At 36.6% G+C, this 21,939-nt stretch overlaps 2 protein-coding genes across 2 annotated transcripts; one reads left to right on the top strand and one right to left on the bottom strand.

Moving 5' to 3' along the window:
- The first annotated feature begins 505 nt into the window (after positions 1 to 505).
- Positions 506 to 7,296, top strand: LOC101306016 (protein ROOT HAIR DEFECTIVE 3 homolog 2-like). Its single transcript, XM_004293683.1, has 22 exons — positions 506 to 836; positions 914 to 980; positions 1,076 to 1,178; positions 1,308 to 1,378; positions 1,829 to 1,892; positions 1,981 to 2,046; positions 2,142 to 2,189; positions 2,283 to 2,345; positions 2,453 to 2,509; positions 2,727 to 2,885; positions 2,980 to 3,048; positions 3,140 to 3,231; positions 3,365 to 3,443; positions 3,586 to 3,751; positions 4,229 to 4,353; positions 4,536 to 4,798; positions 4,877 to 4,973; positions 5,069 to 5,239; positions 5,315 to 5,419; positions 5,767 to 5,861; positions 5,970 to 6,066; positions 6,752 to 7,296. Exons 1-22 carry the CDS (start codon positions 686 to 688, stop codon positions 7,037 to 7,039), a joined length of 2,496 nt encoding a protein of 831 aa, XP_004293731.1. The 5' UTR covers positions 506 to 685; the 3' UTR covers positions 7,040 to 7,296.
- Positions 7,297 to 12,767: 5,471 nt separating this feature from the next.
- LOC101305729 lies at positions 12,768 to 18,957 on the bottom strand. The gene is made up of 11 exons (XM_004293682.1): positions 18,684 to 18,957; positions 18,193 to 18,242; positions 18,010 to 18,073; positions 17,591 to 17,639; positions 17,415 to 17,483; positions 16,524 to 16,585; positions 15,177 to 15,257; positions 14,311 to 14,465; positions 14,140 to 14,224; positions 13,692 to 13,835; positions 12,768 to 13,194 (listed from the first exon to the last, which is right to left on the bottom strand). The coding sequence occupies exons 1-11, from the start codon at positions 18,938 to 18,940 to the stop codon at positions 13,092 to 13,094; spliced, it is 1,119 nt and encodes a 372-aa protein (XP_004293730.1). The 5' UTR covers positions 18,941 to 18,957; the 3' UTR covers positions 12,768 to 13,091.
- Between the last annotated feature and the right edge of the window lie 2,982 nt (positions 18,958 to 21,939).

Raw genomic sequence — 21,939 nt, 5'->3', positions numbered from 1 at the left:
ATTGAGTCATCTATTATGATCAAGTGTTAAAACTTTCAAATAATGTGACTACTATAAATGATGTAAATAGTCTATACATTGACTAATGTCAAAATTCCGATCATGTGTGTTTCTCATTCATTAAATTCAACAAACATAAATTATACATAAAAAGAATCTCATATTTAGAAACATGTCAAATGATTTCTCGATTATGACAGCCGTATTTTATACATGCGCCACAATTTTTTTATACGTGTCCATAAGCAAATACGGTATTTCGCTTTTCATGAATTCAAATTTTTGATTTTAAACCTTTACTCCCCGCTTCAAAACTTTCAACATTCAGGTAAATTTCTCTGACTCCCGGGTGAAACAGAATCTACTACGGTAAGTCTTGTATCAGTGAATCTAGCAAGTAAGAAAAAAGAAAAGAAAGAATGAAACTTTAAAGGTAAATGAGTAGACTTTACCGAGAATCCAAATCTGCCACCCAATCATAATACAATGAATCCAACAAACCGATCGCCCCAAATTTCTCGAAACCCCGAAAATCAAAATTAATATCTCCAAAATTAAAATTACAAATACCAAAGACCACCACCACTCCCTCTCTTCTTTCTTCTTCTTCTTCGCTTCAGCTCAAAGCAAGCATCTTTCCCCTTCTCTGCTTCAGTACTAGCATTAGCTTTAGGGCTGAGCACCGATGGCGGCGGAGGATTGCTACGCCACGCAGCTGATCGACGGCGACGGCGGATTCAATGCCGCCGGCCTCGACCGATTCGTCAAGGAGGCCAAGGTTATTGACTGCGGGCTCTCGTACGCCGTCGTCGCCATTATGGGGCCGCAGAGCAGCGGTAAAGCTTCGAACTATGTTCAATTTTGATTTTTTGATTGAGTTTGATTTTGATTTGGTTTTTTGTGAAAATCGCAGGGAAGAGTACTTTGATGAATCAGCTGTTTCATACTAAGTTCAGGGAGATGGATGCGTTTACAGGAAGGTAAGAATCTGAGTTTTTTGTTTTTTGTTTTTTTTTTTTTTTTGTAGATTTATGGATGTGAGTTTTGGGAGGAATGTTGGATGTGTTGATTTCAGGAGCCAAACGACGAAGGGGGTTTGGATTGCCAAGTGTGTCGGCATTGAGCCGTGCACTATAGGCATGGATTTGGAGGGTACTGATGGCAGGGAGAGAGGAGAGGTAATCGGATTTTCGCTGAATTTTTTACTTGTTTTGTTCTGTAAAGAGATTAGAGGAGCTGCAGGATGTGGAGTGGTGTCGGATTTAGTTGCTGTTTGTACTGACTATTGGATTGTGTTGTTTTTCCAGGATGATACTACGTTTGAGAAACAAAGCGCGTTATTTGCGCTGGCTGTTTCGGACATTGTGCTGATTAATATGTAAGTTTGTTAGTTTGTGTAAGAATTGTTGAAGTCTATCCGTGTATGTAATGGGGTGTCTGATTCTGTGTAGAGATTGTCCTATGTCTTTTGTAGTAGTTGTGAACTTGCATTTTGTTGTAGGAAGACAAAATGTGGTAGGAATACAGTTTTTCAAACATATTTGTTCTTGTAGAAGAAGCTCTTTGTGGGTTTTCAGTTGGTTTTTTCTTTTCATTGAAAACAAGGGCTATTCTAGATATGAGATTTAAGTTCAGAGTCCTTCAGTTTTAATGATCAATCTTTGCCAATATTATGTACTTCTGCTCATAAGTCATAAGTAGTAACCATGTCAACAGAGATATGAATATGTATCAGAAAAATTTTCCATTAGATACATTTGAATCAACATATAAGAGTAAATTTTAAATCATAGTCAAATATCTAATGGATATTGGGTTCTATATGCAGGTGGTGCCATGATATTGGTCGGGAGCAGGCTGCAAACAAACCTTTACTAAAGACAGTTTTTCAGGTACCATGTAACAATATTTGCTTCTCAATGTCTATTCAACACTTATTTCTTCTCAGTTACTGACATTCTGTATTCTAAATATACATAGGTCATGATGCGTTTATTTAGCCCACGTAAAACGACGTTGTTGTTTGTTATACGCGACAAAACAAAGGTATGGAGATAATTTGTGAGGATGTGTCCACTTATGTAGATCCTTATTTATTCTAGTTCCATAAGTCTTCTCTTTTTTTTTGGCTGTTCATGTAGACCCCATTTGAGTATCTGGAGCCTGTTTTAAGGGAAGATATACAAAAGGTAAGTTTGTCCTGAGCCCTAGAAGGTTGTTGTTGTTACTTCTTTTTCCTGTAAAAGAATCTTTTCTCCAGACTCAACTTATACATTCTGCAGATATGGGATTCAGTTCCAAAGCCCCAAGCCCATAAAAGCACTCCGCTCAGCGAATTTTTCACTGTGAGATATTTTCTATCACTCTCTGCTCTCTGATGCCATGTGTTCTTTATAATGTTCTCATTCGTCAAAGCACATTTTCTCTGATTATTGTATTCTTTGATATGAAGGTAGAAGTTGTTGCTTTGTCCAGTTATGAAGAGAAGGAGGATAAATTTAAAGAGGAGGTAGCCCTTTTCTTTTAGAAGCAATTCATTATGTCTCAGATTTGCCATTACACTTTATTTTGTTAGTTTCGGTTCGTGGAGTTACCTGTATATTTATATAAAAGGATCTTGTTAAAGCACACCACAATAGTGGAAGCATTTCCTATATTATATTCTTTAAGGGAGTCTATTCTTCATAAAGGTTTACAGTGGTTCTTACTTACTACGTTTTGTGCAGGTTGCTGAATTGCGGCAGCGTTTTTTCCATTCTATTTCTCCAGGAGGACTTGCTGGTGATAGACGGGGTGTTGTCCCTGCCTCTGGATTTTCATTTAGTGCACAACAGATCTGGAAAGTAATCAAAGAGAACAAAGACCTGGATCTTCCTGCTCACAAGGTTTGTTGGTTTCGTTCCCTATCAGAATTTAGTTCATGGTTTTGACTTCTCATACACATGTAATATCTACGTGTACTGAACACGAATTAATCAGGTTATGGTTGCTACTGTTCGGTGTGAAGAGATTGCTAATGAGAAATTTACTCACTTGACCTCTAATGAGGTATGTATCCATTTCCCTGTATTGAGAGATGCTTCTATTTCTGGTATGACTGAAAATTTTACTGGTGAAATCTTGAATGACCATGATGTAGGATTGGTTGGCATTAGAAGAAGCTGTACAAAGTGGTCCAGTACCAGGTTTTGGTAAACAGCTCAGCTCCATCCTAGACACCTATCTTTCTGAGTAAGTTCTACCCTGGTTTATATTGTTTTGGTTGTGTTTTTGTTTTCTGTGCCATACCAACTCGTATTGTCACTTGTCAGTGGTTTATGGGTTTTTATCCTCTCAAGTTTTGACTTTATTATGTACATCACAGATATGACATGGAGGCCATCTACTTTGATGAAGGTGTAAGGAATTCAAGACGACACCAATTGGAAACAAGAGCATTGGATGTATGGCTACTCTCTCTATGTCTCTAATATAACAGATTCTGGTTACGCTTCTCCAGTTCGAGACAGCTCCTGGAACTTACTTTCATTTTCTTTTTCATTACCATTCATATGTTTAAATGTCGCTTACCTCTTAACTTTCCAGTTTGTGTTCCCTGCGTACAATACCATGCTCGGGCATCTACGTTCTAACGCTTTGGAAAATTTTAAAGTGAGATTGGAGCAGTCATTAAGCAACGGGGAAGGATTTGCCTCATCTGTGCGAACCTGTACGGAAAGATGTGTGCTCGAGTTTGACCGTGGATGTGCAGGTAGTGTTTGTACCATTGAAATCATGAGATTTTGTTGTTTATGATTGAAAGAATAAATGCACGTGGAATTTATTGCTTGTGATCATCACATAGGAAACACATTGTTTTCTGTTGTTTCTTAACACGCGCTTGAATCACATCTTCATTCATGCCTCTGAAAAGATTTTATTATGCTACAACTCTTGCCCAATGGAAAATGAGTTCTGGGAATCTGCAGAACCCAGTCTTGTGCACGGTTTCTTATTTTTTTTTTTAAATTCATAAGGGGTGCTATTCTTATCCTTGAACTAAGAATAATAACTTTAAGATGAATTCCGTCCCATCTAAACCATCTTCCTTGACCGTCTTTCCCTTTTTCTATATATGGTGTTTTTCCTTGTTTTCTTCTACCAACTTTTATGTTAAGTGACATCTATTTGGTTTATCGTACAGCATAATATGTTTGGCTCTAATAAATTTCCATCTTTGTCCTTTCAGATGCTGCTGTACAGCAGGCTAATTGGGATACTTCAAGAGTTCGGGAAAAGCTCCGACGTGATTTAGATGCACATGCCTCATCTGTTCGTAGTACAAAGTTGTCGGAATTGAATATCACTTATGAGGTAATGCTCTTCATGAAATGCAGGGATGAGCCGGGCAGGGTCCTGTGGTAGCCCTGGACCCCAGCCTCTTTTCACCTACTTTAAACTGCATATTCAATGTTGATATATATGATTAAAATTAAGCTATGGCAAAATTATTATTACTCAAATAGCTTAACGCGGACATCTCTTTTTTCTTGCAGAAAAAACTCTCAGCTTCTTTAACTGAACCTGTGGGGGCTCTACTTGAAGCCGGAGGAGAAGACCCCTGGGCTTCGATAAGGAAACTTCTTAATCGTGAGACTGAAGCTGCAGTGTCAGAGTTCTTAAAAGCAGTTGTTGGTTTTGAGTTAGACAAAGTAACAATTGAGAAAATGGTGCAAAATTTAAGGGATTATGCAAGAAATGTGGTGGAGACAAAAGCAAGAGAAGAGGCTGGGAAAGCTCTGATCCACATGAAGGATCGGTAACAAACCTGTCATTAAACTGTCTGGTCTTTATTCCTGGTCATTATGTTGCTTATGTTTTTGTTAAAATTTTTCAGGTTTTCAACAGTCTTCAATTATGACAGTGATTCAATGCCTAGGGTATGGACTGGGAAGGAAGACATTAAAACCATAACCAAAGATGCCCGTTCTGCGGTAGTGATTCAAAGCTTTATAAAAGGAAGTATACTATAATCTTTTATTCGTGTAAATCTGATATTTTATTATCTTTTATTGTTTTGTTCTTGTAGTCTCTCAAGATTTTATCGGTTAGAGCTGCTATCCGTTTGGATGAGAAGCCTGATAATATTGAAAAAGTTATATTTTCTTCTCTAATGGATGGAACTGGTACTGCTTTGTCCACACAAGATAAGAGCACAAGAGCTTTAGCAGATCCTCTTGCAACAAGCACTTGGGAGGAGGTACTAATTTTTGTTTATCTGAGTACTCTTTCTGTTAGCAAACTGGTTTCTCATTATGAATTTACACTGAAACAGGTTTCTCCAAAAGATACACTGATTACACCAGTGCAATGCAAATCACTTTGGAGACAGTTCAAATCAGAAACTGAGTATACTGTCACTCAAGCTATTTCAGCACAGGTAAACTTCATAATGTCTCTCATCTCATTTTTAACTTAAGTAACATAATAATTGGATTTTATTTTCCTTGAAGTGTGTGTATAATAAAAGTCAAGTATGTGCTTCCAAAACTTATATGTGAATCATAATGATTTAAACTGAGACTTGGATTATATGGGGACAGTTATTGATAAGAGCTTTACTGATTCACTACTTGGCAAATTGCTTAGTACGATTTGGTCAATTCATTTTTAACTAATGTACACTTCTCTTTTCCTACCAAGACGAACCCAGCTTCATGTTTTCCACAAGCTCTTTATCTTTCTGCTAAGCAGCTCAGTCATAATGCTATTTTCTTGTATTTTCAGGAGGCTCACAAGCGGAGTAACAACTGGTTGCCTCCTCCATGGGCCATTATGGCAATGATTCTTCTTGGTTTCAACGAATTTATGATGCTTTTAAGGTAATTTTGTTCTTCCCTCTGGTTAAATTTTTTAGCATATGAAAGTTGTTGCAACTCCATATTGTCTTGCCTGTCTCTGACTGTTCCTTTTTCTTCAAAATGAAACAGGAACCCACTCTACCTATTGGTTCTTTTTGTTGCATATTTACTTACAAAGGCCTTGTGGGTACAGATGGACATTGCGGGAGAGTTCCGACATGGCACTGTGAGTATAGAACTCTGTTTTTTTTTTTCTGGTTTTGTATGGAATTGTTGTTATCTTTTATGTAATAAAGAGATTCAAATGTTCTAACCAAAAAAGAAAAGGAAAAAGAAAGGAGATACAACTATGCGGGGGAAGACATGATGCATCTTTGTTTTTGCTTGTTCCACTAAAAGTGCTCACTTTTTTCTTCCAATGGGTCATTATAAATTAATATTCTGGCTTTATTCAATTTCTCTTCACTTGAAATCTCTTCTGTTGAATTCACTGATCTGAGAACTCGCTTTTCACATATGTTGTGATTGTGTGTAAGCACTGCTATTTGTTCTGCATAATAATAAACCTGTCACATTCATATTTATTTTGCATCTGGTATGACTGTCGTTACCTTAAAGAAATGTTGCCCTTGTCATGAGCTCTCAACTGACAACGTGCCATTATAAATGTGGCACAAGCTGATATTTTGTTCTTTCTTTTCCTTTACTTACCTCTCTTTTATTTAAAATTTAATGACTTTTGTGTTTTATACATTGGAAATGGGCTTTAAGATATGATAAATACACACAATATACTTGTTTTTGTATATGGCCTTGTGTTCTGTGTATCGTGATAAAAATTGAATTCCCTTGCGGGCCTTTTTTTGCTGGCCAGATGCTAATGTGACTTTCCTTTGTGTGATCTTTAACAGATCTCTGGTATACTTTCCATTTCAACAAAGTTTCTTCCCACTGTTATGGATATCCTGAGACGACTTGCAGAAGAAGCTCAAGGGCGTCCAACACCTGAAGCGCCTAGACAGCCAGTTTCTCTTGCTTCTCAAAGTTATGGAAGTGAAACACCTCAGCCAAATCTATACACAAGCTCAGTTCCTGAGTCGTCCGTATCATCTAGTGTTTCATATTCTGATAGTGGCATGGAATACTCGAGCCCTAACTTGGCACGCAGGCGAGCCACAAACAACCAGGAGATGGAATGATATGTGGTCTTTGTTGTTTATACTGTACCATGTGTATCAGATTCGGAATAGGATGATCAACTCCCGTGCTATAGTTTTCCTGTTTCTTCATAGTTAATGGAATAAAAGAATGTTTTTCTCAAAATGCTTGGTTTACAAAATAGTTTAGTTGTTTTGTCGCCCTTTTTTGAAAGGTAAAGGTAAAAATTAGATTGTAAATCTGTGTACTGCACAGTTCATGTACTTTTTATATGAAGATGAAATGTCATTTTTGGTCCTCTGGAATTTCCCAATGTTGCTATAGTAGAGAGATCGACTGCAGTGAGTTTCTGTTTGGGAAAACTAAAACACAAATGAGTGGAACAGTTTAAATAGAACTAAAATGGAGTCCATCTACAAGTTCTCTCTGCTCGTATTATGGATATTGCTACAGATGCGCCTGTAATTTGCAAGAGATTGTATTAACTTAATTGCATTGGATTATAAAGGTGATGCCAGTGTATTTGGGAGAACAAATTGCAGGTAGGTTCCTAATCCTCATATTCCAAACTATCTATTTCAGTCATGTTCGTGCCTGCTTGTAGGTTTGGTGTAAGCCCTATATGAAAAAATTTCCATTAACATGGGACTTTTATTGAAGCCGCTACACTAATATGTTGTCTCAACTTATTCATTTTGGATGCATGCATCAATCACTATAACATAGCTGCCGGTCATATATAGATCCAAACGCCAATTTTGTGAGTTTTTGATGTAAATGTGTTGTATCGACATGGTTTTACTCAATGACTGTTTACACTTGTATGTTCAATAATAGTGATCATAAGATATTGGAATAAACTTAACTTTCAAGTACATTGTTAAAATGAACTATGTTGTTGGCTTGTTGCCAACCAGCTCTGCGTTACGAACAACTACATCCTTAAACTACAATTTCTTTATTGGATTAATTTCAATTTACCCTCATCAATTTAGGTCGATCCCATCAAAATCACCAAGGTTAGGGGGTTGTGATGGAAACGAAGATGTATATCAATATGGGGAGAAAATGGTCCGAAATGTAACTTTTAGAATTTGACTTTCTTCTTGATATCAAGTCATCACTTGACAAAAGAATTGGATGGAGATTGGAGGTTTGGACATGCGCGACTGATGAAAATTGGGAGTTGAGGGGTGTTTTTGATGAAATTGAAAGAAGAAGGACTAACATGATGATCGACCTAAAGTTGATGAGGATAAACTGAAATTAGTCATTCTTTATTCTTAATCAAACTTCATGTTCCGTAAATTACAAACGGTGGCGGGAACAATAGGGAAGTCTGCAGACTCTTCATCCGGAAAACAAACAGATGAAATTAGACATTCTTGCATTTATTTCTCATTTTAATTAGCACATCTAAGTAGCATTTTAAATCTTAATATCCAAAGATAATAAAATGTTATAAATGAGGAATGGATAGAGATTTGATGTGTGTTAATAGCAACACCATTTTTATTTATGTTTATCGAAAAAACACCATTTTCATTTATTTTTTCACTCTTTCCTAAATACACTAACAGAAATTTTTAAATGCTACGGGAGGACCACGTGATAGTTTGAGGTGGTCCTACGTTCCAATCAAATTTAGACATGTGGATTTTTTACAACTAAAATATAAACAAATATTTTATATTTTTTGTGAAATGACATTCATGGGTATTTAGCAAGTTCAAACTAGGGTCTAGGGTATAGGGTTTAAAGTTTAGGGTTAGAGTTTAGGGTATAGGGTATAGGGTATAGGGTTTAGGGTTTAGGGTTTGGGGTTTAGGGCTTAGGGTTTAGTATTAAAAAAACAACAGAAAACCTAAAATGGTCTTTGACAAAATAGCTGAAATAATTTTTCGTGAAGAAAATTTACATGTCTAAATTTGATTGGAAGGTAGGACCACGTCAGACTGCCACGTGATCCTCCTGTAGCACTGAAAAATTTCTCCTCTACAAAAGCTGCAAAATAAACTTGTACGAGCTTTGATGAAACGGTCGGTCCGACTTGGCCGTGACCGCCGACTCATTTTGGCCGTGATCCACGCCTCATTTTGGCCGGTTTTTTTTTATTAGCTTGTTTGTTCTTATATAAAATCCTCATTCTCAAACAACTCTCTTCAAAACTCAAAAGAACTAGTTAATATTTCTGTTTGCATCATAGTTAGTTCAGTGTTATGAGGTTATTATAGTAATCCACTCTCAAAGACAAGGATTCTGCGACCATGCTTCTCACTACGTTGCCTTGAAACAGAGACAGAGCCCTAGCAAAGCATCTTCATCGGCACTCTTGCAGACTCTCAGACCTCGCCACTTGTCCCTCTCCTGTCTTTTACGACGCAGGCTTTCCGTAACTGGAGCTCTCTCCTCCCCTCCAAAACTGACCAATTCCTCAAATGACAACTCTGCCCTCGTTAACTTCTGGTTCTCCCACCTATATGGGGGTGCGTTTGGTATTTCCGTCCACATTTGGCTCTCATATCAGACTTCAGACGACGTACCCACTCTCTTGCTTTCACTATTTGTATCTGTCTCACTTGTAAACTGGAGAGGCTTTTACTTTCTTTTGGGGATCAACAAAATCAAAATGGAGAATAGCAAGCTTGCTCTTAAGTGGCTTCCAATCTTGGTTCTTGTTCTAATGGTGGCTTCAATTTCATTTGTCGAATCTTCTCGCAAGTGTAAGCTTCTCTCTCTTTATATATCTCTGTCTGTTTTTCTTTCTATGATTTACAGTGTATCTGAAAGTTTCTGTCCATCCCCCATTTCAGGTCTCCAAGTAACAACATCAACAATCTCAGAAAACAGAGAGACACTGGTAAAGAAACTCAAAAGTGCTCCCAAAGTTTACATATTTTTGAATTCTACTATCAAAGTTGTCATCTTTTTCACATTTTAAAGACCCTTTTCTGTTCTTCATCTTGTTGTGGAGATTTACACTATCCATTTGTGTGTTTTCTGCAATTTTTTCACATTTACAAGCAAACATTGAAGAAAACAGAGGCCCTTTGACATGCAAGCTTAATGGCTCCCGAAGTTTACATCTTTTTGAATTCTATTGTGAAATTTGTCATCTTTTTCACATTTTAAAATTTAAACACGCCTTTTCACTTTTTTATCTTGTTGTGGAGATTTGCACTACCCATTTGTGTGTTTCCTGCAAAAAATTTCACTTTTACAAGCAGATATTGAAGAAAACATAGGCCCTTAGAAATATAAGCTTAATTGGCTCCCAAAGTATACCTATTTTTCAATCTACTGTCAAAGTTGTCATCTTTTTCACAGTTTAAACATCACTTTCTGTTTTTCATCTTGTTGTGGAGATTTGCACTACCCATTTGTGTGTTTCCTGCTAATTTTTTTTTTTCCACTTTTACAAGCAAACATTGAAGAAAACAGAGACCCTTAGACATATAAGCCTAGATAGCTCCCAAAGTTTACTTCTTTTGGATATTTAAAGAACCCATAATAAGTTTACATGTTCTTGCAGAAATTAGAATACCCTTTTGTATGATTTCTGTAGTTTTTGCCTGAACAAGTTCAAACCTGGGCCTCTATTTTCTAAAATGTAGACATTGCAGAAACCAGAGGAATAGAGATGAGTGAGCTTAAACTAGTCTAAAAGTTCTCATCTTTTTGAGTTTTTGAAGGACCCAATTTTTTGGCATCTTCTTGTAGAGATATAAAATTACCCATTTGTAGTCTTTTGTCATTTTATAAGTCCATGATTGAATTAGGTATCTGCTATATCCTAAGAATGTCTCACTTTTCATGATAGGGGATTCAAATCAAGGAGGCTGATGGAGAATTTGGGAATGGAACTAAGGTTTTCAGCACTGTGGATGACTCAGACAGGCTAGTTCCAACTGGACCTAACCCCCTTCACCATAGAAACAATCCCATTAAACCCTAAAGCTAGCTAGCTTCTGTTTTGGCTCTCTGTTTCTAGCTGAAATGTTGTTAATGGGTTGAAAGATGTAGTGGGGTTTTCATTTCGTAAGGGGAGGGTTAGTTTTGCTTAGTGATTTAACAGTAGATTGCTCATATGGATGTCTCTAAATTTATGTTTGCATTTATAATCTTAGCCAATGTGATACTGGATTAAACCTTCTTTTGCTTTTGAAATTGACTATCTTTATATTAGCTTGTTCTTGTTTTTTTTGTTTTGTTTTTCTACATGTTTAAACTCCATTGTTATTGGACTTGAAAAAGGACAAGGACCAGAGAGTTCTATCCTCTTGGCAATTTTGATGGAAAGGATAATATGGGATAAAAAAAATGCAAAAGCTTTCTTCTATAGTACATTTCTGCAGTCAGCTGGTTTTTAGTTTTCTGTTAAATCCACTAACTATCTCCTTCAGGTTATATATGCATTCATCTAGTTCTGTCCACTACTATGGTTGCAGTTTACAGTTCTTTGTCAAATCTTTGGTGTCTTTTTCAGTACGGTTAGTTACAAGGGTTGCTTTTGGAAATTTGATTTCTGGAGGTAATGTTAGGTCCTTGTATAACTGGATCTTTTAATCAGAAATGTTTTTCCCACTCTTAGAGTATCATGATGTTGCAAAATACTAAAATTTTTTAGAATACACAAAAATGTGTTATGACTTTCACATTGATCCACACAAGCATGAGCGCAGTGGTCAAAATAGTATAAAGCCAGAGTATTTGGGAGAACAGATTGCAGTTAGGTTCCTAATGCTCATACTTCAAACCATCCAACCTATTTCAGTCATGTTAATGCCTGCTTGTAGGTTTGGTATAAGCCCTATATGAACAAATTTCATATGACTTTCATTGAAGCCGCTTTGCCACTGGTGTCTCCATTCATTTCGGATGCATGCATTAATCAGACAATCACCATAACATAGTTGCCAGCCATATATATATAGATGCAAACGCCAGTTTTGTGAGGTTTGTGATATAAATGTGTTATCGGAACATAGTTTTACTCAATGAATGATATGTTCAGTAACAGTGATTATGAGATATTGGAGAAAGATAAATTGTCAAGTACATTGTTGCTAGAATGAACTATGTTGTTCGGTTAGCTCCACTTGATGATCAACTACTAGCTGATGTTTTTTTGAGGGATGATTCCATCATTCGTGGGTATCAACCTAACTCAGGCAACTCCTTCACTGCCTTGTCCAAATTCCCATCTAGTTCAGTGCATGTTGATTTACTATTTAAATAATAAAAAATTAAAATTAGTGTATGAATAAAGATTTGTGTTAATAACAACATTTTCATTTCCTTTCTCTCTCTCATCAGTCTCATGTCATGTTCTTTCATGGCTAGAATACTAGGATAGTAGCTAGGCTTGTTTCTGGTAAGTCTGATGGTGGTATCTCCAATCGACCAGACAACTCAACCTGCAAAATCAATTTGTACTAGCTTTTGATGCTTGGCTACCTCTAACTAATAAACACGTACAATGAGGTTATAGAAGTCTACGTGTATAATGACAGTACGTCAACTACCTCTATCAGCCTGGTCGATCAGTCTGGCGGTATTGAGATATTGCCTTCTTGGAAGTTATTGTTGTTTCTTTGACATAATAAATTCCTCAAAATTTAAACCTTAATTTATACAAATTTAAGAAAATAAAAAAAAAAAGGAAAAAAGAAAAGAGATCCACAGATAGGGAAGCTAAAACTGCTGCACCAAAGAACTTCAAAGGGGACTTTAAACTCATGAGAGTTGAAGTTGATGAGACTTGTAAAAGGATCAAATTTTGAAATATCAACTATTAATAATATCGAAAAATCTCCAATGCTTCCGGAGTGACCTTACTGCAAACAGGCCAGACTCCAGTAAAAATCATTGAACAAGTTTGTGAGTATTGAATACACTATTTGCAAATGGAGGCATATAAGTGTTATAAGCTGAAAATGGAACTACAGATACGCATAGAGTTGTATTTGAAGCTTCAGATACCTCTTTGGGAGTTAAACTTCTCCCAATATATCACTGAATTGGTAGAAAGATAAAGCAACTCTATTGATGTGCTTGCAGGCTCACTGGATGAGTAACAAGACACAGTTAATTTCAAAACCATTTCTTGCTTTTAAGTTTAGGAATACTTAGGTCTGCTCCTCCGAACCCGTCCATTATGGCATTTGCTGAAGGGAACTCGGCTCTAGCTGTCAAACTACACAGAACAGAACAACAACAAAAAAAAGATAAGCCAACTATAAAGCTAGATGCACATAATCTAACAACGCTACCATCTTCTCCACATCAGCCATTTCCATAGCCATAGACCCTCAAATTAGAGAAATTGGAAATAAGGCAATTCATGCAATTACAATCATTTTACTTCTATACAGTGGGAAGTTTCTGCAACAGGAAAAATGAGGCCACAAGCTTATAATGATCAGTGTGAAAACCATCTGTAGCAATATGAACATCTTAACTACAACATTTCTATAAACTGTACAATTATATCTTCTGTTGATTTGCCCAAATTACCATCACCAGTTAAGAGCCAGCCGACAACTTCAGTTTCATTTCATAAGAGTGCATTTTATGTAATTCAATTCAAAGAAAATTTAGGATTCATGCTGACGGACAAATTATCTCCATATTTTCATACTGAAAGTCTGAAACAACAGGTGGTCATTGTATGATTGAATTACAAGAAATCACCTGCTTCTTAAAACAACACATGGCATGCCCACTCGCTGAGCTCCTTCTACACCTGACTGGCTTCCTGCAATGAGAACACAATTGGAGACAGGTAGACCAGCACTTTCTGCCCCTGCCCTCAAGGCAGCTATGATCTTCTGTAAGCTGGAATACAATTAGAGTACCAGATTAATGTTGCATTGCATGTATAGATACTTAACATTATGTGCACCAACTTTTACAAACTACATCCTTAGTATTTCTTTTTGTCAATATTTCCCTCCTTTTCAAAAGGATTCATCAGATAAATCAGGTTGAGTGTCCCGAGTTATGCAGTGAGTTCATAAAAAATCATGTGGATGCTTGACTGGACCATAACCCCTCACATCAAGTTATTGACAGGGAATCCACCAAGTGTAACGTAGGCAAAATGTAGCAACAAAAGGTAAAAAACGAAAAACTGACTAACCTTTCAGATGAGGTAGTATCAATATCTACATTCAACTTCAGCATCGATGCAACCTCCTCTGCAATCCTTTGTTTCTCAGCAGAAACTGGCCCAAAATGAACAACAGCTTTAGTACCAACCTTCTGCTCTAAATCAGAAAACATTTACCTCCCTTTAAGATATGGAGTCTACCTGCTTTCATTGCCTCCTTAGCTAGTTCGTCATCCCCACCTGAAGAATAGACTTTACCTAATACTAACTGACCATATAAACTCTGTTCCACCTCCTTCTCTCCAACAATCTTTAGCTTCAAAATTCTTTCGTTGCCAAGCTTTTCTATGATGGATCTAGCAAAATAAAGAGGAAGTTGGAGTTTTAGCTTCATCCCATCACATTCAAAATTCAGCATGCTAAACTGGAACCAGTAGGGTGGTGTTAAGGAGAATTGTTTGTCCAACCATAAAGAAGAAGAAACATTTGTAAAGCAACAAAAAGTTTATTATATTCTTTTACTGGTCAGCAAAAGTTTATTTACATTATGATACAGGGAGTCATATCTTGAATGAGGCTTAAACTACCTTGCTTCACTGCATGATTTGAGCTTGAGCTTGGATATAGTTAGTTATACTTCATTGTGTTTATCTTATAAACCTTTCTAGGCTCTCTCCACTCAAACCAGTCACAGTTCGGCTTACTCTTCTAAATTATAATCATATAAAATAAATAATCAGAAAAATTAAATTGGATTTACTTGAACATCATCCCGTGTTGTATTTGCGAAAATGAAAAAAAAAAAAAGAGTATAAACTATCAAACAACAACTCCAGAATCTGTGATATTACACAAATTTGGAAACAGACTAGGAGCTATCAGTAGCTAAATTCTTCATGGCACCACATCCAAAGACACCATTGCTACAATGAAAACTTTAAAACAGTCCAACACTGGCTACAGTGCGTTGTATATATGCAAAAGACCAAAGACCAAAGGCCATAGCATGTTGGTAAATATATCAACCAAGTAAATTAAATAAATAAATAAAGGATGAAGGTTATTACCTGGAAATTGCATCCCCACTTTTACTATACGATGTCAATATGACCACAGGTATTCCTTCACTGTATGCATCATCAATAAACCTGCAAATGGGAATTAGAAATAGGAGTGTTACTGTTCGATGCTGAAGGGCACAAAAGAAATGCAAAATTGGCGTGACCAAGCTCATGTTGAAATGTATGGGGAGGTCTCTCTAAGTTAAGTGATACACAAAGTGACAAAACTGACTGAGGATGTTTGGGTCATGCAGTGGATCGTCACTTCTAACTTTCTAAGTGCCTAATACTGGGACATTTCACCAACACTATCAACAAAAAAATTCCATCACTTACATAAGTAATAAGAAGAAAAAGAATTCCAACATGTCCCTTGATACGGGTGTATCCTAGTCTTTTAGGGATTAGCCGATTCCTTCTCCAAGTTAGTTAAGGAAATAGCTTTTCTAGCTTGTCAGGGGAATAGTTTTCCAACTTAGATTGGGATTAGTTGTTTAACTTAGTTAGGGAGTACTCTCCAAGTTAGATAAGGATTTACAGAGATTCAAACTCTATAAATAGAGGTGTCTAGCTTAGTTTTAGACCCGAGTGAAACAGAGACAACATTTGTTTAGATAGAGAGTGAAATACAGAGATAGACCTGTCTAGATTTATTGTGAAGGAAGGATTCAGACAATAAACATTGTACCTTTGCACAATAATAAGAGAAGATATATTTCTTCAAACCTACATTCCTTGTGTGTTTCAGTACTATTAATAATTCCGCTATTAGTAGTATCCGCCTAGTAATTTGTATCATCCCTTAGCACAAACTTCTCATTCATTCCTGCAGTAGATAACTCTCAAAGGAACACAGCAACAATTTGATACATTGGCAGCAACTAGCAAGCTATATTTAGTACATATCCACATCTTTCTCTGATAATGTATCCACATGACTCTTTGTTTTGATATATTGACTGTGATGGAACTTTTACCCTTCATACTCCTAACTATACTTTCCATCTAAGCTATTCAAATCTATGATAGAATGCATGTAGATTGAGAAATTATTACAACAGTGAGCTGGTTACGGTCATAATGTTAGATGAATTTATTAACAGACAAGGGTTTTTGTTTTTTTGTTTTTTTTTAAAATCAAGGGTTCATACTATTATTCAAGAATCCAAATAATTCACTCTGCACTAACATTTACCACAAGTCACCGAGGAAAAGCTATGCAAGATACACTCTATGATCTAATAGAGGGGGATTCTGCTTCGGGTATACTTCATAGATATCTTTTAAGTTTCAATACTGAAACACAAGCTCTAGATGCTCAACTTATGATTTAATCAGGAAGAGAAGACTCACTCTTCAAGTCCAGGTCGTAAAGGTAAACTATTGGACATCAGAAATTCATCCATTGCGATTTTCTGTCAAAACTAACCAATTATCAATTAGCTGGTGTCAATATTAGTGGGGAGAGCTAAAAGATTGCATGACCATCCAAATTATTTAAGTAACAACAATATGAAAATCTGATTAATAATTCAAAGATGATGCCATATATAAAAAGAACGCATGACCAGACCAATATTATAGCCATGAACATTAAATTTAATGTAGGTCCCAAAATTGCTGTCAAGATGAATAAGAGTATTATTATATTCAGTTTCACATACCTACTAATTATCAAATATGTTTTCCCTTTGTATGGTAAGATTAAATTAATTAGCTATTGAGTGCAATAAGTTTGTTGTTAACGTTATACTGTTACAGCAGCTATTGCTTTTTTCAAACCAACATAATTATAGTCAGAAAGGTAGAATCTTCCAGAGGTGCATCAAATTTTTAGTTCTCAATTCATTCTAGGCTACTTCAAGGTTATGGATATTATTCAATCTAACATCACATAAGGTTTCTATTAATTTGCTGAATTGGAAAATAGTGACCTTGAAAAAGTATAAAACCAGTTTTCTCGACAGTAATAGAGAAACCGAAAGCACCATACCCACGTTTGAAATTTCTAGACAGTTTCTCCCCAGCTTTAGCAGGTTACATGATCAAAACAGTGTATTTGAAGTGTTCAAAATTTCTTTTGACTCTTTGATCAGTGATCAGAATTTTATTTAAACATGTAAGCACATTCATGCAGCCAGCCACCTCAGGTGTTAGATAAATACCACTTAGATGCACCCCTGAACTTAAATATTTAGCTAGGGTCCTTCGATTGTCATCTCTACTCATCTTATATATGTGTACCTTTTTTTGCAGAACATTTTTTACGAAGGATTCCTTCTCAGTAGTGGGCAATGACGAAGGCCAACCAATCTGCCAAGCAGATAGAGATTAAAAAGAGTGAACACAGATTGATGTGAAGTTTTAAAGACTACAATAAGCTATTTATCTTATCCAAAGACAACAAAACAGAAACTCACCCTGTTAAAGTACATGATCAGCATCTTTTCCTCGTCACCAGCACACTTCCTGAAAAATTAACAGAAAAATAATTTGAACAACTTCAGATCATCAAGGCCAATAAAGTTGATCCAGCTTCCAACATTTCAAGGCCAAATGAGAGGGGAAAGGCATAGCATGTTAGCACAGAAGAGGAAAGTAATTGAGTCACAAGTGTATGACACTCCATATTTACAAACTTTTATGACCAGATGCACACGCAGACATGCGGTTGTCATCATAGTAACTAAAACTGTTGCGACACGTAACTTGTAATTCACCCAAAGCAAGTCCTGATTTCAACTTAAGGAGTTTCCCATTGATAAGAAAAATAGATAACTTTTCAAAGAAAAGATGCAACATATTGCGGAAGAAATTGCTCATAACTTTTATGTCGCACCTTAGGAGGTCCACATAAACAGGTTCAGTCCAATTTGCACAGTCAAGCCCGAGCTTTTTAAATGCTGTGACAGTGTCAAGAAGAGAACAGTTTGAGGTAAACACATAATTGCATACTTCACAAGTCACACCTAGTTACTGAATCCTTTCAAGAACTTTTCAAATAATAACTGCATCTGCGCACCTACATTGAAGGTTTGGCGGTTACCCAAACGATATGCATCAATAAGAACCCTGAAAGAAAGAGATTTCATCAAGAAAATGTCACCAACATTAACTTAAATAGCCTGATAATGTCAGAATCTAACAAAGAATGCAGAACAGAATACTAACACAAGTTTCATATCAGCTTAAGTTTTTAGGCCAATCATTGCTTTTAGGACAAAATGCAAGTGAAACGCGAGTTGGTAAGACTAAGAACCAATGTGACTCAGCAGTAGCTTGAACGTGAGACTAACTTGATCAAAGTAAAAAGATTTCCAAACAAGTGTAACTTCCCAATCACTTAAGGACTATGATTGAATTAGAGGAACCAAACACAACAATGCACCAAATGAAAGATACTCAGGTAAAGCAGTAAACTTTATGCAAGTTACAGTAAAGTCACCACCTTTAGGAAACCCATTGAATTCAAATCAATCAAACTAGATGGGTGTGAGAAAAAGAGAATGATACCCGTCAACTTCAAGAAGAACGGCGAGTTCCTGAGATGGGTTCCGGTCGTCGGCGCCGGAAAGTGAGCTGAAAGCAGTGAAGCGATGAAAGTGGAGACATTTTCCGGGAAAGGTTGAGTCTTTTGGGAAAGCTGGGGAAAATGGAGAGGCACCCAAGTTGAGATGGGTCTTGGGGAAAGCATAGAGGTGAGAGTTGGTATAGTGAAAGATGGATGAAAAGGACTGAGGCCTGAGAATTGAGCAGGAAGCGAATTCCATGGCAGTTGGTGTTGGTCCACTGAGAATCCAACAGTGGTTGAGTTAAAGCTTACTGAGCACCATAGAATCTCAGTTGTGATGGCTTTTCTTTGATATGAAATGACTACTGTGCCTCTTTGGATTTTGCCTCAAAATGAAATTCATCTTGGACCAAAACTCAAAAGGCTCATATTAGCTGCAGAGCACAGGCCCATTTACAGTTGAGTATTTACTATTTAGGGACATGTTGAAATTGAGTGATGCAATGAGTTCGAGTCATTCTCTAAATTTGTACACCAAATGATAAATTTGTTCATCAAATGATAAATGACGTGTCATCTTTCAAGTGTATATTATGTTGTGGACAATTGTTCTTATAGATGATGCGATGATTTTCGCTTCTTCTCTATATTGCTTAATGCAATTTCTCCTTCTATGAAGAAGATTGATGTGTAATCTTAGTGATCATATACGACATATTATTAGTTCATTACATCTAAATTATTATATTAGAAGTAGTAATTGGACAACAACATGCTTTATGCCACATCATTTGATGCTTAAATTTGGAACCAAACATTTTTCATCAAAATCTGATATATGATAGAGCAACTTATTAGTTTGTAACATAACCTCTTGGATCGATTTGACATCATATGCAGTATAAAAAGCCGTTGTGTTAGCCGGTCGTATTTGATAACCTCTAAATTTATATGTTAAGAATCCATTCAGACTTTTGATCGAGTCAGATCTGTTAAGTTATATATTTCAAGATATATAAAGAAAGAAAAAGAAAATGTATATAACATGGGAAACTATATTGATTGTGTACGTAATTTTCAACAAAACCTTATACAAAATATTTTATTTGCAGGCTAAAAATAGTGAAGCTTAGGTGTTGCGTGTTAGTATCAACGGGTGTACAAGTGAGTAATTGTTTAACTTCAGTATACTATTCGTTACAGTAGAATATTGGTTACCTGAGACAAACATCAAACACGACGTCACAACTATTTGCTAAGTTCTCATCGAAAAAACTATTTGCTAAGTTTGTTACAAAGTAAAACACACTCTTAGATATTCAATGGAAATTAAGCAACCAAATTATAAACTTGCAACTTGTCCTCAATTCACTATATATCTTATGATGACTGAATCCAATATTTAACAAGTCTCTCATGGCATGCCATACTTGATCGTATCAGCACCTGAAATGTGGGGGGCTTGAACAATAATTTATTTAAACTGTCTTGATCCACAGATTCGGAGAGATTTTTCTCACTTAGTTTTGGTCAGCAAAGAGTTTCTTAAACTAGAAACAAAAACAACACACAATTCTTCTTTATAGCAGCCATAATCAACAATTTCTTCGGCTCTTAATCTGACTTTGATGCTCTTCAACTTCGTTAATGTCTTTCCATAAACACCACTGCTTGCGTATGTCAAAGTTCTTCTGCAAATTAAACCGTAGCTTATTATTTTAACTCTTCTCTAGTAGTAGATTAATTCAAGGTTTAACCTTCGTACACAGGTACGAAAAAAACTGAAGATGAAGAAGAAGAAGAATTCGAAGAAGAAAAATAGATAGCGGAAGCTTCTACTTTGACAAGCTGGTTATTAAATTTTTCATTGTGTTCTGCACTTCTACATTACTTATGCATTGAGTTTTGATTTCTTGCCTTTCTTTAGAAAATTAGTTTTTGTTACAGCTTTGTCTCGATCATATGTCAATTTTATTTTATTTTTTATGTGTTAAAATTAGAATTCTCTACATCTTTATGGCCTCCGGTTGAGTCAAAGCATAAGGATAAACTTCACAGAGTACTGCAGGGTGATTGTCGAGGTGTTGAAACTTTACATTTCAAATCTTTCAAGCAGAGTCTATAGAACACCAACACAGAACTATATGGCAGTGCCTTGAAACCCAAATTACCATCGCTAGCTCCTTGGATACTTACTATCCAAGATATATAGTTTGAAGCTGAAACACCCATTTTCTTCATCATAATATTCATCATATCTTCTGATAGCTCAACAAACTCTACAGCAAATGCATTGACAAATCATCACCACACCCTCAACATTACTTGGTTGTAGCTAGCAGCTTTCCTAAATATATATACCGAAACAAACTTTTTAATGCTCAGTGGCACTAAATAAAAAGTTACCAGGAAAATCGAAGATTAATTGTACGTATCTTCTTTGTGTATAAAGTTTCCAAAATAGTTTGCTGGTAGCTAGGTTGAAAAATGCATGCAGTTTCTTGTCCACTGACCATTCTCGAATGTTTCATGATGTTAATTATGCTAGCCAAATTGCAACTTGCATGCAAATTTAGGCATGGGAAATTAGATCCATGCATGATTTCACTGATGACATATGCTAGGCCCAAGGTTCTAAAACTCGGTCAACTCGGCCAAGTACTCGCCGAGTACTCGGTACTCGGCTAGTCACCGTGGCGATTTTGGCCTACTCAGTGCCTCTAGTCGGCCAGCAGAAAATCGGCCGAGTACTCGGTCCAACTCGGTCAACTCGGTCCAACTCGGGTCCAACTCGGTCAACTCGGTCAGCCGAAAAAAAAGAAAAAAAAAGAGGCAAACGACGTCGTTTTGAAACCCTAATAACTCGATTTGTCTCTAGTCTCTCGCTCCAGAGGCTCAGTCGCTCATCTCTCGCTCCAGTCGCTCTCAGTCGCCCAGTCGCTCTCCCTCACCTCGCCGGCTCGCCCTCCCCGCCCTCTTCTCTCGCCCAGTCCGCCTCCTCTCACAAGGATGGATTGTTGATGGTGGTGATGATGATGTTGTTTCGGATCTTCCTAGTGAAAGGGTTGGAGAGGAATCGGGAGTGGATGGTGGCTTAGAGCCTAGGAGAGGTCCTAGAATCCAAGAAATTAGGGAACTTGATGAGGATGATTTTATATCCGATGATGAAGAGGAAATAGATGACTTGAGTTTTGATTTTGAGTCGGATTCGGAGGGAGTACAAGATGGATATGGAGAAGAAGAATTTGAGGCATAGTT

This window comes from Fragaria vesca, linkage group LG3, assembly GCF_000184155.1.
Source record: "Fragaria vesca subsp. vesca linkage group LG3, FraVesHawaii_1.0, whole genome shotgun sequence".
NCBI classification, from domain to species: domain Eukaryota; kingdom Viridiplantae; phylum Streptophyta; class Magnoliopsida; order Rosales; family Rosaceae; genus Fragaria; species Fragaria vesca.
This window is presented reverse-complemented; position numbering and strand designations above follow the sequence as displayed.

What these genes read in the sequence shown, in the direction of transcription:
- LOC101306016 (XM_004293683.1), top strand. Translation starts at nt 686, where the DNA reads ATGGCGGCGGAGGATTGCTACGCCACGCAGCTGATCGACGGCGACGGC. An exon ending in ATGGCAGGGAGAGAGGAGAG is followed by an intron (nt 1,179 to 1,307) that starts GTAATCGGATTT and finishes TTGTTTTTCCAG; the next exon opens with GATGATACTACGTTTGAGAA. An exon ending in CGCTCAGCGAATTTTTCACT is followed by an intron (nt 2,346 to 2,452) that starts GTGAGATATTTT and finishes TTTGATATGAAG; the next exon opens with GTAGAAGTTGTTGCTTTGTC.
- LOC101305729 (XM_004293682.1), bottom strand. Translation starts at nt 18,940, where the DNA reads ATGGAATTCGCTTCCTGCTCAATTCTCAGGCCTCAGTCCTTTTCATCC. An exon ending in CCGCCAAACCTTCAATGTAG is followed by an intron (nt 18,074 to 18,192) that starts GTGCGCAGATGC and finishes ACACTGTCACAG; the next exon opens with CATTTAAAAAGCTCGGGCTT. An exon ending in TGATCATGTACTTTAACAGG is followed by an intron (nt 17,484 to 17,590) that starts GTGAGTTTCTGT and finishes TCTGCTTGGCAG; the next exon opens with ATTGGTTGGCCTTCGTCATT.